This window comes from Corythoichthys intestinalis, chromosome 2 (assembly GCF_030265065.1).
Source record: "Corythoichthys intestinalis isolate RoL2023-P3 chromosome 2, ASM3026506v1, whole genome shotgun sequence".
Taxonomy (NCBI): Eukaryota; Metazoa; Chordata; class Actinopteri; order Syngnathiformes; family Syngnathidae; genus Corythoichthys; species Corythoichthys intestinalis.
In genome coordinates, this window is record NC_080396.1 from 58,482,107 (window position 1) to 58,504,005 (window position 21,899).

Here is a 21,899-nt window from a genome sequence, read left to right on the forward strand (position 1 = left end):
TACAGCCTGGACTATTTTCACAGATGGAGCTTTGCCTGATGACTTGTATTAAAGAAAGCTATCTATGTAACTTGAAAAAAACAGAGCCAGTGAGAAAATAGCTTGAATGCTTGAATTAGGGTTTTCAGCTTTCTTTTCTCTCTCTCCTTAATTTGAATGTGTTAAGTGTCAGTATAAAAGATGGTATGTAAGGTTCTTCGAAGCTAAATGGAACAGTACATTTCAACCGGGAAACTGATATAAAAATAAATACAGTTGTAACTGAAACATTGTTAACACGATAAGTAACTGCTGCTTGCATTACAGATGTACATGCATACAGAATTTAAGCAAAACAGAAAAAATAATATCAAAACAAATGCCAAATGATGTTTAACTTTTTTTTTCCATTGCAAAAAAAAATCTAATGGATTCATATATTTATTTATTTTGATTAAACTTTCAATGAAATCAAGAGTGTGAGATATAACCATCTGAGGTAATATCGGGTGGTGCAGCGACAGTCCCAAACAACAAATTTCTTTTATCAATTTCAGGTAAAGTCAGGAGTACCAACTCAAATCTGCCAACCTGAAATATCGTTACATTTAAATGTGTAAATGTCTAATAAACGAAGAAAGACAAATAGAGTAACTGTCCAAAATGTCCACGAGATGGCAGCACCACACCACACAGGACAAGCCGTTTTACGCTATTACGCATTCAAGACGTCATTACGTGGTGTACGGAAGTAAACCGGGCAAATTTTGTCGACCATACATATCATATACTAGATGTCTGATGCACGGTATAATCTAGTTAGGGACGAGTGTAGTCATAATTTGCCTAATTTTCAACGGATTTCCAAACGGCTTGGTTTTTCATCTACATCCGAGATGAAATACTTACTTGCATACTTAAAAATACTTATAACATTATTTCTCCATCTGGCACAAATCATAGCTACGTTTATAATTCCGTCAAGAGCTCAAAGAGTTTAGGGTATTTTAATGGAGAAAATCGTTCACTTTACACCCGCTACAACGGAGCGCGCTGTATATGTCGCAAGATGGCCGCCAGTTACTTACGCCGCCAAATCCACCTTATGCATCTATTCATTTATAAAATATCTATAGTAGCGATCAGCAAACGTTGTCGGGACAAATCCCACACGTGTCGTGCTGTATTCAAATTAATTAGCGCCATAACGTTGTCATGATTACCCCGAGCAGAGGAGAGGTGTTCACCTAGTTCGCTATGTCGGCTAACTATCCTACGCCTCTATACGATCACGCGGCGCGGGGAGACTTCCGCGACGTTTACGAGCCGTCGGAGGATTCGTTCCTGCTCATTGACGCGCTGGAGAAAGATGTTCACAAGCTTCAGCAGCTAAGGTGCGTGACACACACCAGCACGACTGTCATTGTTATTGTTTTGTGTCGGGCCGTCAGACACGATTTCATTTCCTACACTCACATGTACGGACAAGTGAAACGCTTCCAGGTGCGTGAGAGGCTTTCATGAACATCCTGTAAATTCAGGTTTACTTCTCACAACTGAAATGGGCTGTTTAAATGTGTTTCAAAAGTTTAAAAGGTCAAAATAAGTTGACCTGTAAATGTCTCAGTCCATTTTAGGTTCATCGTAAAATTAAACCCCAAAACAAATGTATCATAACTCATAAGGTTTTTTGTTTGTTTGTTTTGAAATATAGTATATTACAGTGTGCTTCTCAACTCCATACTGAGCTACCTTTGCTTGCTTTCAGCGGGCCGTGCGTGTGTGTGGAGGTTGGCAGTGGTTCTGGGGTAGTGTCGGCCTTCCTGGCATCCCTGCTCGGACCTTCGGCCATCTATTTGTGAGTCGATCAACACTTCGGTCTTCTCTGCTCCCATCCATGTGACAAGGAGTGTGTTTACCAGTTGCACGGATGTGAATCATGCAGCAGCGCTGTGCACCACAAAGACTGCATCACGCAACTCTGTGGCCCTCGAACCCATCATCACAGACTTGGTTAGACTTCATATTACATGTACTAGTCAACTTTAACATTTCAGGTGCTCATTTGACCTTTGACATAGGTGGAAGGTCTATTACCCAGGCTGAGTGGAGAAGTGGATGTGCTCCTTTTCAACCCTCCATATGTGGTCACACCATCCTGTGAGGTGGCTTTGCCTTCAAATGTTGATGAAACCGACATCTGACATGTTGGAGTTGGCATTTATGCTTTTTTTCGTTGCTAAGGTCGGCAGCAAAGGCATAGAAGCTGCTTGGGCTGGTGGAAGGAGAGGCCGTGAGGTAACAGACAGATTTTTACCAATTGTATCCAAGTTGCTGTCCAGTCGAGGGCTCTTCTACTTGGTAACTATAGCAGAGAATGATCCAGGTGGGTTTACCTGTAAAATATTCCTCTTTGGTTCAGATCATCTTATTTGGAGCTTTCGTTCCAAAGATTGAATGTTCAAGGCATACAGTATGAATCCCAAGGCACAAGACAATTATGTGCCAAACGTGTGCAGTATATCCTGAAAAAAAAAAATACTTGGTTTCCATTTACCTACAGTGTTAAGTTAAAAAGCTGATATCCTATCTAGTGATTTCCAATATTCTTACGTTTTTGCCACCAAGCCACTCATTTGAATTCATCCAATTTCATCTCCTGTTCTTTCATATCCTAGAGGACATTATCCAGATGCTGAGTGAATACGGACTGCAGGGAAACCCATGCCTGTCAACCAGAGCTGGAAACGAGAGGCTGACAGTTCTGTGCTTCCATTGGCACAAACATGCATGAACTTGCTGAATCACTAAAGGAAACATATCAGAATAATAAAACCCCTCCACACACATACATGTACAATGATATATACACATTTTTTAATGGCGCTAAAACAATGGCTAGTCGGAGTAAATGTTTTTTTTTAACTTGTGTAAAGTTGGATTTTAATTTGAATTACATTCTGCAATGTGAAATGTGTTACAGTAGTCTTACAGCTTTCTAACTGAATCTTGTCCATTTGCTATTAAATGTGAACCAAGGTAAAAAAAAAAAATTCTTCTGGAATGAAATACTTTCAAATTCTTCATTTGTATGTAGAATTATCACAGCCCATCGAGACAAACGAAAATATAAATTCTAAAATGTTTCTTTAATGAGCATAATTTGGTGCCATCCACAAAAAAATCACCATGCACACATGGAATGTTTCAGAGGCCCTCGTTGGCTACAGTGTCAAACTACATAATTACTGATGGTATGACTAGTGCTGTGAATTGGACCTCCAGATAACATGTCCGTCTTCACCAAGATGGACAGCTCCTCCGGCTACAAGCTCCATTGCTGCAGGGAACGCCCTGTGCTCTGCCTCTTTAATTCTGTCTGATAGACTTTCCTCTGTGTCTGTGCTTAACACTGGAACAGCCTCCTGCACGATGATTGCCCCTGCATCCACCTCCTCCTGGAAAATTTAAAGCATTTTTAACTTGGCTTTCATGGTATGATACATCTTTGGATAACAATGTGGCTGACTTACTGCAACAAAGTGGACTGTGCAGCCGCTAACCCGCACCCCAGCCTGAAGAGCTTGCTTTTGAGCATTCACACCCTTAAAGGAAGGCAGCAAGGAGGGATGGATGTTCAACAGCTTACCTAACAAGAGACCACGTTTAAAAGAAAAGCTAAAAATGAAGATTTGTTCAGTGATTATCAGAACTTCAACCTACTGTTCCACTTCTTGACAAAAGATCCCGTGAGGATCCGCATGAATCCAGCCAGACACACCAGCTCCACCCCAAACTCTTCTAGCACACGGTCAATGGTGCTGTCAAATTCTGCTCTGCTCCCGTACAGTTTATGGTCCACCACCTAGTTTAAGTCACACAAATTGTCACAATCATGCGGAAACCTCGTAAGTCCAAATATACTAGTACAGGAGTCCCTTTCCCCATTTGTTATAAAGACAGAAGTCGATGCGAACGGTTTCGCACCAATTCTGCAAAGCTGGCAGAGCAACAAAAGAGCCAAAAATTTTTGTCTGATGAGGGGGAAAAAGGGGGGGCTACCATGATATACAGAATAAACATTGGCCCGGCTTTCACTCGCTGGCGTGACACCCCATGTGTGTGGGTTAGCCACACTAACCAGAAAGGTGACTAACCGTCATATACTAATATTCAGCCATAACTGGATTCATTACTTTATTGCTATTCATCCTTCACACAGCCATCTGCAGGCGACCGGGAGATTGATTTTTGATTGATTGATGATTTTACTACACTGTGCGGGTCTGCGCCGGTCTTCATGGGAAGCGCAGTCTTCCTTAAGGCAAAACACTACTGCTTTTGTCCACCTGTGTCGCTAAAATCGACTAAAACTGAAAAGTTGGTGTTGCTTTAAATATTGTCTACTATGAATTGATGTGGCTTTGTATTATTGTTGGTGGTGACATACTGTCAAAATGAATTTCCCTATGGGACTATAAAGGCTATTTAGCCGTTTACATGATTTTGGGGTTTTATTAATACGCAACATGATAGCAATACAAGGTGAAATGCCAATTTGAATGATGCAGTGATCGAGTGAGTATTTCCTGAAAAGTAGCAATTTTGGAGACGCGAGGAGAAGATCTTCAGTCATGGTTCCTGTTGAGAGAAATGGTGGAGGAAATGTTTTGTATTCATGAATGTGTCCTCAGTTGATGTTGAAATAATGTTCCTATTGCTTGTTATTATTGACATATTATCTTTTCGCCACAAGATGGCAGGATGGGACTTAATTGTCGAAAGTGCTACATTTATTACTTCTTTGTGTTTGACTTTGATGACTTTGATTTGTGGGATTGCCTGTGAAGACAGCAATGAGAGAGGATGTATCCGCATGTCAATGGAAATTAAATACGCCGAGTTTTGGCTAAAAGACAACTTATTCTCCGTCAATTCTTCCTACGAATGCAACGTTGAGCTGCAACCACCTCAAGAGTTCCCACAGAAACGCTTTACAAAAAATATGGAGTACCCGTGTCTGGATACCAGCCAGCGCTGCTCTCTTGAGACCCTGTACTCCAGGCTTGTTGGAGATGACCACAACAATTTCTGCGCAGCTGGATGGACGTTTGGCCTGTTCGATCAGAGCTTGAAGATTGGTACCTGGAGAAGGAAGCCAAAGAAGCGTTTTGCATCCATTTAATTTCATAAACCTTCTTAATGAAATAATAAGCAAACCTGTGCCTGAGATGAGAACCCCAACTTTGGTCCTCTTGTGAGGAATGCTGCTATCATAGAGGCAACTGCCATTCTTAGAGGCTGGACCAGCATTTAGCAAGCTGTGTTTGAGGTTACGGACCACCACAGACTCTGCTCCTACAGCACCGCATTTACATTGTCAAAGCATATTGTGTATCTGCCTGTTTGAAAGTTCCAGACATTAGGTGTCTCACCGGGTGGCTTGTGAGCAAGTGCACCCACAATCCAGGCCTCCTCATGGGCTTGCAGCTGCCGCAAGACTCTCTGAGCATCCACAGGGGCAACCACGAGCACCGCACCCAAACCGCAGTTGAAGGTGCGAGTCAGCTCACGCTCACTAAGGCCACCCTCCTTCTGCAGCCAAGAAAATACTGGTGGGATGCTCCAACGAGACGCATCTTCCCAGAATAAATGAATAAACAAATAGAAATGTTTTATATATTTATACATTGAAACCATTCAATGTCTACGATTAAGAGGGAAACAAAGAGAAGTAATTAATTCTTAAATACAAACATGCCTTACCTAAATCGACAGCCAACCCTTGGGGCAGAACCCTTGGGATATTTTCCAAAAGTCCTCCTCCAGTGATGTGAGCATACGCTTTGACTGCACCGCTGCGCAAGATAGGAAGGAGCAGACGACTGTAGATCTTTGTTGGTGTCAGCAAAACCTCCCCTGTAGATCATCAGGAAAATAAAGAAGAATACATAGTTCCACCTCAGCTCCTATGTATAGTTGCATGCAAAAAATACTCAACCTCCTGATGTAAAAATCAGACGCATTCTTACCTACAGTTTTTTCAGGGTTACCAAACGGTGATGGGGAGCTGTAGCTGAGATGCGTTTGCTCCAAGACCTTGCGCACTAAGCTGAAGCCATTGCTATGGACACCGGAGGATGCCACGCCTATCAACAGGTCTCCTTCACTGATGTCCGCCAGCCGAGGCAACAGGGCTCCCCGCTCCACTGCTCCCACACAGAACCCAGCTAGATCATACTCTCCCGGGAGGTAGACACCGGGCATTTCTGCTGTCTCTCCACCTGGACACCCACACGGATGGACGGTTCAATATGGCAGCCTAGAATTGTGGAATTGCTGAAGGCTGAGTCTTCACTTACCAAGTAGAGCACAGCCAGCCATTTCACATGCTTTGGCGATACTCGCGACCACTGTGGCAGTGACATCCACATCCAAGACGCCACATGAGAAGTAGTCGAGAAAGAAGAGTGGCTCAGCCCCCTGAGCCAGCACATCGTTCACACACATTGCCACCAGGTCCTGACCGAGGCCACCATGTTGTCCACATGCCTGGGCAATCTGAATAAACCAGAGCAAAACAAATATTGTTCAGATGTCATGATTCTTAATGGTTTTTATGTATGCACTACCAGTCATCAGATACATCGCTGGGATTATAATCTGGCCAAAAGAGGAGATACAAACCACAGACATCAAGCCCAGAAACCACCTCACCATGCACGGAAATGTTAACCCTAAATCCAGCACCCTGAGACAACACACTAAACGGAAAAGAGGGAGTCTGAGGACTAGAAAATGTCGAGTCCACACTCCATTGTGAAACATTGAAAACCATAGAATACAGTATATAAAGAAAATAATCCCGAAAGATAAACTGCTAAGTGAATGTCTCGGGCAGCAAATACGATGAGAGTGCAGAAGGGGAGTAGACAACCTTGAGCCCCTACATGGAATGTACCACTGGCAAGGTGTAGTGGCTGACATCAAGAAATCCTACCAGTGACTAGAGCACACTGGACTGACAGACAGCACCTAGGCACTAATAATGGCAGCACAGGAACAGGCCCTAAGTACAAGGGCCATAGAGGCCAAGATCTACCAGAGCAGATCAGACGCGAGGTGCACGGGGGGACGACACAGTCCAGCACATCACAGCAGCATGCAAGATGCCAGCTGGATCAGTGTAAATGGAGAGGCACAACTAAGATACAGATGTTTCTGTATTAAGGCTTCAACAACTAATCAATTAATAAATTAGTTTTCAACTAATTTGATAATCAGATTTTGCCAGCGGCAATGAGCAGTCCCGTTTGGGTCCTTGTTTGTGTGTAATGAGAGGCTGCGTGAGCACGCCAGTGATTAGAGCAATAGTTCACTGCTACACTCAGGTTGGGTTGCTGAATCAATCATTTTATGAAGTGTCAACTAGGGTTAGATTGTCTTTTGTGTTGCTAGATCCAGTGTGCCTCTGTCAGAAGTGAGTAAATGAAGCCAATTGTATTGTTTGTATTCTTTTTTTGATGAGACGTGACTACTCAGCACGAAGCGCTAAGCGATTATGCTAATCAGTGTCTTAAGTGTTTATTTATATTGTGTTTGGAGAAGCATATTAGCACTTGCGTTATTGTTATATAGTAAATTTGTCTCTTTTTTTTTTTAATAAAGAAACCACACACATAAACCCATTCGTATAACAGCTTAGGGTATTGTTTCAACAAATCAACTTGTAAATTGTCATACAAGAGAGTGAGCCTTGAAATTGATTTAGATTGTATTTATGAACAATTGTTTGAAAAAGAAAGCACATTCATTACAGACTGCCCCCCTCCTGATTTGATTTTGTTGTTTCAACAATATAAATGAGTCATTGACACAATTTATATCAGCACTTTGCCCACAAGAAAAATTATTTGTATGTTTTATACTCTGAACCTACAGTAAAAACTAACATGTTTCATGTATTTAAAAACAGTACAGTTGTAGACGACAACATTTAGTCTTTATTGTTACTTACAACAAGCCTAAAACAACTTCAAGTTAAATTGTGAAGGTAATTGAAAAAGTGACATTTATCCGAGTACCGTATTTTTCGGACTATGTCGCATTTTTTTTTTTTTTTTCCTCCATAGTTTGGCTGGGGGTGCAACTTATACTCAGGAGCGACGTATGTGCGAAATTATTAACACATTATGATATCATTTCACATGTTATTTTGGAGTGACACTGATGGTTTGGTAAACTTGTTAGCATGTTCTTTATGCTATAGTTATCTGAATAACTCCTAATAGCTATGGCCGCGTTCTGAGAGACAGAGAGAGAGGGAGAGACACGGCTGCGAACCTACGTTCATTGTTTATGTTTGTAAAATATCTCTACAGAGGCAACGCCTGTGCGGATCATCTTTTCTGTTGTTGTTGTTGTTGTGTGTTTTCCACCCGCGGTCGGAAACTTACAGCCAGTTGTGTGGTTGTGTGCGAACGCATGCTAACCGTTTGTGTCATTGCTGTAATCGCACTTAATTATCATTTATTTACGTTGATGCGAACCTGTCTGGTCTCGAGGACGAAATTGATTCAGCAAATTATACGGACGTCCAGCATCGTCATTTGGGAGTTTCACTCGCTGTATAGACCCTACTCACCAACGTCACAGAATGACGTTCGCTGTATCCGGCCGCCATATTGTCCGTCATTGTTTATCCGTATTCTCAATGGTTTCAATTTGTCGTGCAATTTATAGTGCAATTCATGGAAGCCACGGTGCTTTCAGACGCTGTAAACTCATTGGATGTGTTGCATAAAAGGCGTTATGTGGAAAAGCTTCAGTCTATCCATTCGGCAGATCCATATTTGATGCCTAAATGAATATTTTTCGACCCGATGTCTTCGCCCTCTCTGCCTGACATTTGCTACCCTGATATCTATAACTATCTTGTCCACACAAAATCAGTCTATTCTCACGAAAGTTTGAAAAACTTTAAGAGCAGCACTCTAAGCGACATTACCCTGTTTGACCCTTTACTTCCAATTTTCTAAAATGGCGACAATCAATAAAAAAAAAAAAAAAGTTGACTGCGATGGCCGACGCTTCAAGGATAGGTGGATATTGGACTATTTCTTCAATAAAACACGCAACAACTGTGTCTGCCTCATTTGCAAAAAGACAGTTGCTGTTTTCAAAGAGTTCGATGTGACGCGATAATGATATTACCGAACAAGACACGCTGACATGTACGACAACATTACAGGGAAGATACGCAGCGAGAAATTATAGCAACTTGAAGCTAGTTCAATTTCACAGCAGCAGTATTTCGCAAGAGCCCGAGTGTCGAAGGAGAACGCCACAAAGACGAGACTGTTGAAATTATGAATTTAAAAAAATAATAAAGCAAATGTGACACACAGAAGGGCTTGCTAAAATTTGTTTAAATATATTGTTCTTTGTAAATCAGCCAAGGTAGCCCCCCCGCATTTTTACCACACCAAATCTGGCCCACTTTGCAAGAGGTTTGGACACACCTGTTTAACTGATGATCCGTAGACGAGGCCAGCTTCTTTCACTTGGTACCAGCTAAATATTATTCAAAATGTAATGATGGTGGAAGAAATAAGCATCTTGAATTTGAAACTTTGTTGTCGGCGATTAGCCTCGCAATGATCTTAATTGTGGTTGTCAGCCCAAAACCCTCTAAATATATATTAAATGCATCTTACCAGATATAAAATGACTACTACATAATCTGTGGTAATCGTTTGGAGCCCAGTTTTCTTGTCGAATTGCAGCAGTCCATCTCGCTCTCCTCTCCGGGTCTCTCAGAATACGGTAGAACTTCAAGTCTCTCCGTCTATCTTCTCTGTTATTGCAACCAACCGCCACACACGCCTTCACCATTTTGATTATTAATGTTAACGAGCAGAAAAACACGCCATAATAGGATTTACGTAGCGGTAATGCGTCAACACGACGAGTTGACGGACAATATGGCGCGGAGGCGTGGTTGTGACGTCATGTGAGTAGGGTCTATAGCCAGGACCGAGCCGTAGCGTCCTGGTGAGGACAGTATATTCGCATTTCGTTGTTCATGCACTGTACACTTATTCAGCATGTTGTTCTCTATTGTATTTTTATATTAAATTGCCTTTCAAGATGACATATTTGTTCTATGTGTTGGATTTTATCTAGTAAATTTCCCCAAAAATGCGACTTATACTCCGGTGCGACTTATATATGTTTTTTTTTTTCTCTTCGTTGGGCATTTTATGGCTGGTGCGACTTATACTCAGGTGCGACTTGTAGTCCGAAAAATACGATAATCGTTTAAGCGCCCGATTAATCGATTATAAAATTGTTAGTTGCAGCCCTATTCTGTATAGTGACCAATATGGAATAGAAGTGCCCATATCACAATGGGCCACACCACTGAAGGTGGTTGAGAACAACAAGGCCAAGGTTCTGCGGGAAGTCTGCTTCCAGACAGACAAACAGCTCCTGGCTAACGAAACGGATATTGTGGTGGTGAACAAAGAGCAGAGGAGAGTGATGATGATGATGATAGGTGTGGCAATACCAGCTGACGTCGACATCAGGAAAGAGGAACACAAGAAGCTGGAGAAGTACCAAGGCCTGAATGACCAGATGGAGCGGATATGGAAGGTGAAGACTAGCATTGTTCATGTGGTTGAGGGAGGACTTGGGGCAGCAACCCACAAACTGGGAGAGTGGCTCGAGCAGATACAAGGAATAACATCAGAAGACTCAGTGCGGGAGAGTGCGGTTGTAGGAACAGCTAAGACAGAAACTGCAAATTCACAGGTGTCCGGTAGAGGACCCGAACCGATGCCACAGATATCACTCTACACCTGGGTAAGTCTAGGGATTTTTTTTTTCAAAGTATGTAAATATGAAGGAAATTTATTTCACACAAAGGTTTAGGAACGTTGTTGTAATTTTTTTTAATTGCACGGAAATACTGGCGAATGCATCTATCATCTGGTTGGGGTGCAAAAGCACACCTTTGAGGTCAATATTAAAATATTGCAATTGGTAAATGAACAGTTGAGTTGCCATGACAAGTGAAAACCGCTTTGGTTTGTAAAATGACAGCTACACTATATATCAGTCAGGTGGGTAGTTTAACGCGTTGGCTGCCAAAGGGTTCGTGTAAATTGCAAAATCACACCTTAAGTTTAGTCCCAACTCCATCAGTTCCGGACACCAGGATCGGGTCAACAAATCCTGCAGCTTTAAGGTCAAACAGTCCAGCAAATCCTCCCAGCTCTGCATTACATCCTGGTGAGAAGAACGTGTAAAAATGTTTCCTTCAGTTGGGAAGATTACTTTTAAATGTCAAATTACCCGGACGGGATGTTGCCCGTGCTAGTGGCTTGATCATGTCGACAAGTTTGTTGCCTGCAGCAATGTCCACACCGCTGTCCTTATAGGTCAGACCTCTGTCAGAGACATGATTAAATAATGGCTATGTTTATGTGGGCTGTTATAGCACACTTCTGATGAATTACGCCTCTTTTACTGCTAAAACGCATAAAACTATGTGATAGAAATTCCAAGAGAAGAAACAAACAACCAGAAGGTCATCCAAATTTTTTTTATTTATGAAAAAGGGCAATGCTAAATGCCAATACAGACAATGGAATGTTTAGAGCAGCATTCAAACACACCTGCTTTGCTTCAAATGGGCAATGGCCTTATGGCCAATATCCTGGCGATACACTGCACCAGGGAAGCCCACAGCCACCACACCTTGATTGGCCGCCTGCAGAGCAGCCTCCAGAGACGGCCTGACCGCCGTCACTGTCAGGACACGTCCGCCGCTGGAGACTACTTGTTTGTCCTTCAACACTGTCCCTGCATGGAATACCTGAATCCCCATGTCCTCAACCTGGGACAGACCTGAGGAGAAACAGGTGGAGAATTCAACTACTTGGTGCTCTTTCTATAATACTCCAAGAAAAATTTATTTAAAAGGCAAAAAATATCAAGATTCGTTATTCATACCCAAACCACTTACCAGTCAGGGTAACTCCTTTGCTGTATTCACCAGGATAGCCAGCACTTGCCATCACCACCGTGACTGCAGATTTGTCCTGATGCCACTCAGGGGCATTTGATGCCAGTTTGCCTTTCATGGTGTTCAAGATGACTTCATACAAGTCGCTCTTTAGCAAGGGAAGCAAAACCTGACACTCCGGGTCTCCGAAGCGACAGTTAAACTCCAGAACTTTGATTCCCTGCTGGGTTAGCATCAGCCCAGCATACAAAACTCCTAGAGAGTCACAGGACAATGAGGTTGACTGGAGCCTTTCAATCACAAACCAGGTTGCGTAATCTTCACTCACCCACGAAAGGTGTCCCTTCTTGCTTCATTCCGTCCACTGTTTTCTGAAGCACAGATTCTCGGATCTGCACCAGGAGCTCTTCACTCACCTGTCACACAAAGGAAAAAATATTCCTTACCAATGGGACATGAATAATTTGTACCGTAAAAATCAGGGACAATACTTGATAACTAGCATGAGACAGGGCCACCCCCAAAAGAATTTCTTTTTTTTTTCATGCCATTGGCTTAGGCCGGGGGTCGGCAACAGGTGTCTCTTTAGCGCTGCCCCAATGGCTCCCTGGAGCATTTTCAAAAATGTTTAAAAATGGAAAAAGACGGGAGAGGGGAATATATATTTTTTATTTAATATGAGGCATGAAAATGGGTCAGGGGTTAAAAAGGTGAGAAGGGTGTGGAGTAAATATATTCTGGTTGGGCTGTCCAAAACGACTAATTTTCTCCCAATTAGTCGCCGACTATTTTTACGATTAGTCGTCTAATAAAAAAAAACAACAACAAAAAAAACTTCTTTTTTTTTTTTTTTAAAACTATTTTAGCAATAAATTTTTTTGTTGACGGTTGTTAATTCACAAAAACATTGTGGAACACTTAAATTCTTCATTAAAGTACAAATAAACATGTAAATAATAATTAATCGCACATAATCAAAGAGGTCAAATGTTGATAACATTTACTAGTGCAAAAGAATGGAATGTATACAGATTCAGAACATTGACTTCATCTTTCCAATATTATTCAAAACAATTCTTAAAAAATATATCTTGCATTACTATATATAATAGTATTATAATAATTATAATATTCATTGCCAATCATATTTTTCAATGAGGGTGTCATTTTAAAGCTATTCTTAGTGTGGGATCTGAATTATGTAGTATTATAGTGTTTACATATTATAGTTTTAATTCTGAAGTATGCCGGATTAACTCCAGAAATCATTATTTATATGAACGTGACATGCTTTTATTTTGAAATGTTCACCGGAAGTAGCTAAAAGCTTCACACTCCGCAAAAAGCACTTTTCGTCATTGCTTGAGCTGTCACTCATAGATCTTTTTTTTTCTGTTTGCAAATGCTCTAAACCAGCGATTTTTAATGTTTAAGTGTAACCTTTTAACCGCAAGTTTGCGTTTTGGAGAAGACTGCAAATGTTTTATAGCAGGCTAAAATAGGTTGTCTTTTTTCCCCATTAGTCTCTGTTATAGCATATTTCAATGCTAACAATTACGTTTACAGTGTTTAATTTACATGTGTTTCCTCTTTTTGTATGTCTGAACTGCAATTCTACGGCGTGTTGATTACCAATAAACATCTGTCAAAGGAACTGGAGTCTCATATGTCATCTACACGCAAGCAAGCACGCTGTTATAAAATGCAGCCGTGAAAATTATCACCCTCATTTTTATTTACCTTGTGACAAATGGACTCATTGCATATCGCGACAGGCTTAGCAACTTCAATAAAACAACGTGCTTGTATTACCTCTGGAGAAATTAGAGAAGCGCAAAAATACATTTAAGAAGTGAATTGCATCTCCAAACTCACTACTGCTACAAGTTTTGTTGCGACCCGGGAGATAATAAAGCCTGGAAAACCGTTCGCGGATGGTGACTAGGAAATGAAAGAGGCATCCATCAACATATCAAAACACCTTTTTGCAGACTTCAAAAACAAAACCAAAATAATACAGAAAATCAAAGACTTGCTTCTCTCCGCTAAGACAGTGAAGGAGAGGGCCATAAAAATGGCAGGCAACATCTCCGATCAGCAAATCAACGACATTAATTCGATGCCAGCATACTCAATTGCCTATGATGAGTCGTGTGATGTGATCGATACTGAACACCCTGAGCTTTTATGCAGGTACGTGAACTCCAAGTATATACTTTAGCTTTGCAAAAGGGTGCCGTTTCATTTTTTATAAATGCAGGCTGCGTTTTGTTGCAATGTTTGCTGCCCAGATAAGGGCACGTTATGCACATTCTATTTGTTGTTTGTTTTTTTTAATCTTCAAAATAAAAATGACATCAAAATTTGGAATTCATAATTGCATTTCTTTAATTTCATCAAAGCAATTAAACATAATTCATTAATATTGTAATGAAGTTAAACTTGAGGTGGCATCGTACAATGGAGTCGTCACGTGGTGCATCATTATCTATAGGATGCACTACAGGGAAAATAAACATTTAATCATGAAGGCTCATTATGTAGTATTTGTAGCCAACTTAGTCATTTTGATAGTAGGCCAATATAGCAAATATAGATACATACAACGTGTGTTGCCTTCATGATAAGGCTTATACAGTACAGTATAAGGCTTTTATTTTTTTGCGGCTCTAGACATATTTGTTGTTATTTTGGTCCAATATGGCTCTTTCAACATTAGGGTTGCCGGCCCCTGGTTTAGGCTGTACTGTATTCCCCAGTATGTACAATGTAAACTTCCAACACAAACAAAAGACCACACATACCTGAGGAGTGGGACAGTAAGCTCCCATGCCACCCGTGTTTGGCCCACGATCGCCATCTTGCAGACGTTTATGATCCTGCGCTGGAGGCATCAGCGACACTGAAGAGCCATCGCTGAAGCACAGACACTGCAACAAGTGGTTAAATAAGTTAGGATTCTTTAATTTCAAATCAGGAAACTTGATCATTTGAGGCTGAATTGAGTTTGCTTTTCATTAGATAAGCTTAGAAGCGCGCCTATCCCAGAATTTCTGCAAAAGTCACAGGCTGAATATTATGCAGGTCTGGAAAGATATAAATTGCTTGAAAACTGCGGGCAAGATGAGGATCCCTACATAAAATATAGTTGTATGGCTACAGGTCATACACAACACAGCAAGCCTGGCCTGTCTGAGTTGCGATAAAAGGCTTGCAATCACAGCACAACCACCAAATCAAAATTACAGAGTGGGTGGACATATAGGAAGTTAAAAATAAGAAAAAAAGCATGGAAGTGCAATGTATCGAAAGCTTCTGTGTACCATTGCCCTCTGCTTGTTAAAGAGAAACAATTGCAGGTTGCCCACAATCCATAACTTTATTCGGTGTAATGGCCAACATTGTTTGTAAACATTTTTTTAATGAGTTTCTTTCTGGTCTGTCAAAACACCTCTTTGAGTGACACCAGTAACCGGTACATAAAAAGTGAAAGAACTCACAGATACTTCTTCTCCTTCTAGAAGCTCTTCCACAACCACTGTTTCACCTGCAGACCCAAACGCTCGGTCCTGAAATTCATTGGTGAAAGATCTGAAGATTAAAATTACCAACTCAACATATGTGACCACTCATTAAATGCAAGTCACCTTCATGATGTCTACCACAGCCCGGCAGGCCTCCTCCTGGTCCTGTGCCACAATAACTCCCTTCCCTGCTGCCAACCCACTGGCCTTCACAACTAGAGCTGGAAACTTAGCCCTTGGAGCCCAAGAACGAGGGAAATGTATTATTTCAAGGCGTAAGTCAGGTCAGTGAGGACCGCCAATAAGAAAATGACTAAACTGACGTGCGGATATAGTTGCAAGCCTCCTCAGGGTCAGTGAAGGAACCGTAACGTGCAGTGGGAATGCCATGACGCTCCATGAAGGCCTTGGAGAAGCTCTTGCTGGCCTCCAACTGGGCGGCTTTCGCGGATGGGCCGAAACACTGGACTCCAGCCACCATTAAGTCATCCACGATGCCTGAATCCGATGGCACAGGCAATGTAGGGGCTAAGCGCTATTTGAGCAGATGGTGGTTGCACTTACCCGCAGCAAGAGGAACCTCAGGCCCAACCACCACCAGCCCCACGTGATGGTCCTTACAAAACTGAGCCAATATGGCATGGTTATTCACAGACACCTCTGTAGAGAGAATGAATATTTGAGTACGTCGCAGGTATGATTTCCTTTTTCCTCAACTAAGGATAATTCTACTAGTTATAAAAGACCTATGAAATTAAGGTCTTACTTTTATTGTTGTCCATTATCATAGAATAATCACACAACCAACTACAATATCACTGTGGTGGCAGATTTCAACCGAGAACATATTACATTTTGCTGGTCATATAAAATTCAGAGGCCCGAACTGATCTTGAAATGGGATAAGAAGCCATCATCTTTGTGAAATGTTCTTTAAAAAAAATATATGTATATATATTTAGAATGAGCACTTTATTTACACAAATAAAAGATTATTAAAGCACATGACCTATTATACAATACAGCCTGCTCTTATTATTAATTCTAACCAGATTCTTTTTTTTTTCTTGTGGTAATAATATCACATAACAACATGGCAAATCTTTCTAACATGAAAAAAACTGAAAATGAACACAAATTATCATGTGCAACATTTTTTAAAGATTAAAAATTTGAAAATATCCATGTTGAATGCATCATTTCAGCATTCATATTTAATAAAAAAAAATTATTTCAATTGATGACGTTCAAATGACACTTATTTAATAATAACAGTTTCACACGTTTTCCCTCCATTGAACTTGTAAAAACTAATAAGAAGTTTCTGCTTGGAGTTCTTTGCGGGATTTCAGAATAGCCTCTCATAGCTGCTGTATGGATGCAAGATGCCTCTCGTCCTCACTGATCTTTTGCACAAGTATTCTTCAAAGCTTGTCAAAAGGGTTGAGGTAAGGGGATAATAGAGGCTACACCACGAGTTTTACCCCTTTTATGTCCAAAAGGACCCTTTTAGGATTCCTAAATGTGTTAAAATAACCACTAAAACATGTAGCTTCTGATTGACCATTTTGTTCCATGGTAAAAATGTAAGATGCAAGCTCTCCATAACAGTCATATCTAAGCATGAGATGGTATCATGAAGTGAAAGAGCGTATAATGCAGGGGTCCTCAAATACAAATCTTGAAGTGCCACAATTATTTTTTTTCATATAAGTATGGGTCCATTTATTAACAATGCAGGTCAAAGGTGATAAAGGTGATTTTCTTTTGCCTAAACAAAAATACAATGCACATTCTAATTAAATAAAAAATAAATTAAAACATTTTCTTGACTTAAATTAAAAATACAACAAAAAACATGCAAGTACAATGTTTACACATGTACATAAATAATTGACAAAATCTGTCATTAAGGTGCAAACAAAAACTATTGATAGTACATTTTGTAACTGTAAAACACTGCTGGACAAAAAAGAAAAGGTGCAAGTAATACAGTACATGTTCACATGTACAGAACATAAATGACAAGCTGTCATTAAGGTGCAAACATTATAATTACTGACAGTAACTTTAACTGTAAAACACTGCTCAATGAGAGAAATGGCATTTGGGGGTCACAAAGCTGTTAACTCACATCATCAGCCAGTACGTCAGTGCGTCTTGTGGTTGATGAATCTGAGAGTGAGATTTGGATTTTTGTTGTCATTTCTTCCTTTTCTTTTCCTTTGAAAATTGCTGCCATCACTTCAGTCATAAACTCTTATTATTTCTCCATCAGAGAATGGCATCTTATGTCTGGCCCACGACACTGAGTGAGCACTCCGTTGCAATTTGTTGTTGTGTCATAGATTTAACAATAACCTTGCTTGACTCTTGATATGACTGCTTCAACCTGTTAATTTATTGCCTTCTCAATTCTGATCTCGGAGGAAAGAACTACGCTCTTTGAACATACTGGCGTATCACATTTTCACTTTTTATCAGAGCAACTGTCTTGAAGCATATTAAGCACATAGGTTTAGTACTTCTTGCAGTTGGTAAAATGGACGCATATCTGTCAGTCTATTCCTCATTGAAACGGCGATTTTCGTTGTCCACTTTTCTTCTCTTGGTCAATTTTGAGCATGCCATTTTGTAAGATGGGATCTCCTACTGGGATTGCAAAGTACCGGGTGTGACTCGTGTTTCACCCTGCTGCGGTCCGTCCACTGTAGCTAGCATGCAGGCTCTCTCAACCAATCAGCGCATCCATGCACGCTCTCTCAGCCAATCAGCACATTGTTGACATAGAGACGACAACAGAAGGGAACATGGAAGATATCTGACTAAAAATGAAACTGAATTTAGCGGTAGAATGGTAGCGAAGCTATAGATCGGCTAATCATACAAATAATTTATAGCAGGCGTCCCCATCTGCCAGGCCGCGGACCGGTACCGGTCCGTGGCACATTTGCTACCGGGCCACACAGAAATAATAATTCAATAACGACTGCATTTTGGCCAAATTAACCCTGTGCCCCTGCTTAACATATCAATATCCCTGTCTACTCTAGATATAATACTACGGGATAGATTAGAATGTCGTCATAGAAATCCATTGATTGGACTGCTAGCAGTACATCTTGTTTGTGTATATAGTATATCTATGTGCGCTTGTCATCGATAATAACGTATTACTAGGCCGCGGGCGCAGCACATTTGTTCCCGGAAATAATTAGCCCCCACACGAGTGAAGATGAGTGGAAAACAGACGTCTTTGGAGATATTTTTACGGCGAAAAGGGCACTTGACGAGCCTACAACCTTGAAGACACACGAACTGCGAAGTGGATGCATGACCCGTTTGTGAATAAACCGAGTGATTCGAGCATGTCTGTGCAACAGGAGGATCAACTTGTAGAGATCGCAAATGACGGCGACCTTATCAAACGTACAGTATATTTGAGACAACAACTCTACCGAGGTTCTGGATTAAAGTCATTCCGGAATATCCTGACATCGCTACGAGAGCATTGAAAACCTTGCTACAATTTCCTACATCGTATCTTTGTGAAGTGGGCTTCTTAATGCTTAATGACAAGGCGAAGTCGTTAATGGTGAGAGCGGTGTGCAGTTGTTGTGTGCAGCTAACATGGCAGGATGTATCTGTGGAGAACTTTTCTACAAGTCCTTTCATGATCAAACGTAAGTTAATATTCCTTTCTTTCAAGAAAGTTTGTAGTGTTTACTTTGGAATCGCTGCATTTGCGCATTTTGCGGCTATGTTTAACGTTACGAACCGCATCATTGCAATTTTTGATGAGTTGCAAAATTTGTCAGAACACCGGTCCATGGAAAAAAAGACCCAAAGAACACCGGTCCGTGGTCCAAAAAAGGTTGGGGACCCCTGATTTATAGGTTAAAATTTATTTTTTTCTTTTTTTTTTAATGTGCCATTTGCTCTGGGTCTGCAGAGAGGTGTGCCATGGTCTGGTCGTGGACCGCGGTCCGCTAATTGAAGACCCTGGGTATAATGAAATAAACTATGGAGTGGCCCAATCATTCCCCGACGACCAACCCTGCTGAGCGGTATCTTCAAGCAAAAGATTTGTGAGAGTGAGAGGCACTGTACATACGAACAGCAACTCGGAAACTCTCCCTACAGCCACCAAAGAAATTCAAGCAGGAACAGTCCAAAAACTCAACAGTAAAATAAATGGAAGTTTTTTTTAAGGTGTTACCAAATCTATCCTATGTTATGTAACAATTTGTTAAGATACTTTTGATTTCAGTAATATGAATTCCTGACAATTGCTGGTCTAACCACAACAATTAAATTCAGTGTGATGGAATAGCACTCTCTAAATACCAGAGTTGCTGATTTTGCCAGAGTTCACCGTCCCAGCATTCCCCGGCGCCACCAGGACTTGCTGGATGTGCGGCGACTGGGCCAACTTCCACGCCAGAGCGTGCTCCCGCCCTCCTCCGCCAACAACCAGCACCCGTTCAGCCATGGCACCTGCGAAATGGGAAAATGACCTTTCACAACTCCATGTTGTCTAATTATACAAACAAACTAAACAAAAGGTCGACTGGCGAGGAAGCGCTGACCTTTTCAGACAACTGCAGTCTTATATTATCTTGTTTTGTCACACTTAGATGGGCCCAATCAGGCAGAACAAAAACGACATGCTTCTTGTCAGGTGACTGAACACACACGGATTCATTCCACAAACTGGAGGATTTTTTTTTTCTCCCCATTGTAGTAATTTGGAGCATCGTTGTGTTAATAATATAGTGTTGGACAGAGAGCTGACAGTTACAATGATTACCACCCGCGTGACATTTATTTGCCGCCATGTGATCTCATCAGTGAAACGCTCTGATTAGCCTGATGCAATTTGCCTCCCTTATCCTGAGCTCAAAAACTTAAAGACTTTGTGATCCTCGGTGTGCACCAATCACTTTAACATTGAAGAAAAAAAATCTAGGGTGCCAGAGTTCATCATGGACTGACTCCAAACGTTTGGATTCTGAAAATATAGGCCTAAATGTAATGAAGAGCAGCTGTGAAAAGTTGCCAAGTAAAAATCCAACACTTCAATGTTTTTGGAAGCTTGTTCAGGCATCTTTATATTAACAGACTAGCTCGATCTAGCATTTAATTTTTATTCCACACATCTTAAAATAGGTATCTTCACTGCTTTTGCCTAAAAAAGAAAATCTTAAATAAGTGGAGGTAAAGTCAATTGTGGTTGTGTCCTTGATTGAATTTGATCTTAGGGAACGCAGTAGGGATCAATCATTACCATAAAACAACAGATTCAGAGAAGACATACCCAATACATTGTATATAGAGGTAAACTTTTGTTTCAAAACTGATTAAATCAAACAAAGATAGAATGTTTAATAAACAACTCGTGCAGCATATTGTATTTTTTTATATTAGTAATACGACCACTAGGTAAACATTTTTATTTCTACAAATATCAATCTGTTGAATCGTTACTTTAAATATTGTATTTTTTTTTCTCAACTTTACACAAGTTATACATACAGTATGTATAGCTAGTGAGTGCTTTTGCCTACTTCTGGTAAAAAGAAAATCGAGATCGTTGACTGCTGAACAACATTTTGGCAGATTGAGATCCTTCAGGATGCTGCAAAAAAAAAGGGGGCTAAAATCCAATTTTCCGATGGTTAACGTTGTTGAAATGTTTCGCGATATATAAGTGACTATACTTACAAAAGTCTACGTTTAAGTGGCAACCTGTTACATTCCAGAAACATAGCAACACCAACCTGAGAGTTGCAAGAAAGCGGGAAATAGTCGGAGCCCAGTTCAGGATGGAGACGCGACCACTCTGCTTTCAGGCAGCCTGCAGAATGACCACACACGCGCGTTGAAACATACTCAGACACGCACACGCACGCACCACGTGGATCCACAAGGATGTGCTCAACAGTGCTAAATGCTAATGCGACTTTTTGTCACTAAAGGCAACAAACGACATTGAAAACCTGTCTATGTAGTTGCAATCAAGTGTAGTTTATAGACGAAATTCCGCATCTTACCGTATTTCGTTCTCACTAACGTTTGGGAAGTTTGTCGGACTTCCTCGGGTGTAACAGCGCAATGCATCATGGGACTTGTAGTTCTACATTTTAGGCTAGAATGGATGGATGACTTGGTAGATGGATATATGGGCAGGTAGATGGCAGGTAGATGATATCTTGGTTTTTTTTTTTTTTTTTTACAATGTTTTTCTTTAATATTGTGTTGATCTTGTTTTTTTTTTTTTTTTTTTAATAATTTAACAAAAGAGTGGAATAATTCATAGCACTTAACCTTTTATAAAATTAAAAGACCTACTTTTTAGGAGACAA

The 21,899-nt window shown here is 40.8% G+C and overlaps 2 protein-coding genes across 2 annotated transcripts; one reads left to right on the forward strand and one right to left on the reverse strand.

The window, feature by feature from the left end:
* Positions 1-1,117: 1,117 nt before the first annotated feature.
* n6amt1 (N-6 adenine-specific DNA methyltransferase 1) lies at positions 1,118-8,014 on the forward strand. Its single transcript, XM_057830458.1, has 6 exons — positions 1,118-1,373; positions 1,748-1,837; positions 1,902-1,992; positions 2,061-2,144; positions 2,224-2,365; positions 2,658-8,014. Exons 1-6 carry the CDS (start codon positions 1,237-1,239, stop codon positions 2,771-2,773), a joined length of 660 nt encoding a protein of 219 aa, XP_057686441.1. The 5' UTR covers positions 1,118-1,236; the 3' UTR covers positions 2,774-8,014.
* Positions 2,898-21,644, reverse strand: gart (phosphoribosylglycinamide formyltransferase). Its single transcript, XM_057830457.1, has 22 exons — positions 21,588-21,644; positions 21,315-21,391; positions 19,882-20,031; positions 16,099-16,194; positions 15,858-16,032; positions 15,658-15,769; positions 15,511-15,579; positions 14,815-14,940; positions 12,339-12,426; positions 12,011-12,265; positions 11,661-11,892; positions 11,338-11,432; positions 11,162-11,271; positions 6,342-6,540; positions 6,012-6,263; positions 5,746-5,898; positions 5,415-5,618; positions 5,200-5,337; positions 4,994-5,124; positions 3,703-3,844; positions 3,513-3,628; positions 2,898-3,437 (listed from the first exon to the last, which is right to left on the reverse strand). Exons 3-22 carry the CDS (start codon positions 20,024-20,026, stop codon positions 3,240-3,242), a joined length of 3,036 nt encoding a protein of 1,011 aa, XP_057686440.1. The 5' UTR covers positions 20,027-20,031; positions 21,315-21,391; positions 21,588-21,644; the 3' UTR covers positions 2,898-3,239.
* Positions 21,645-21,899: the final 255 nt, after the last annotated feature.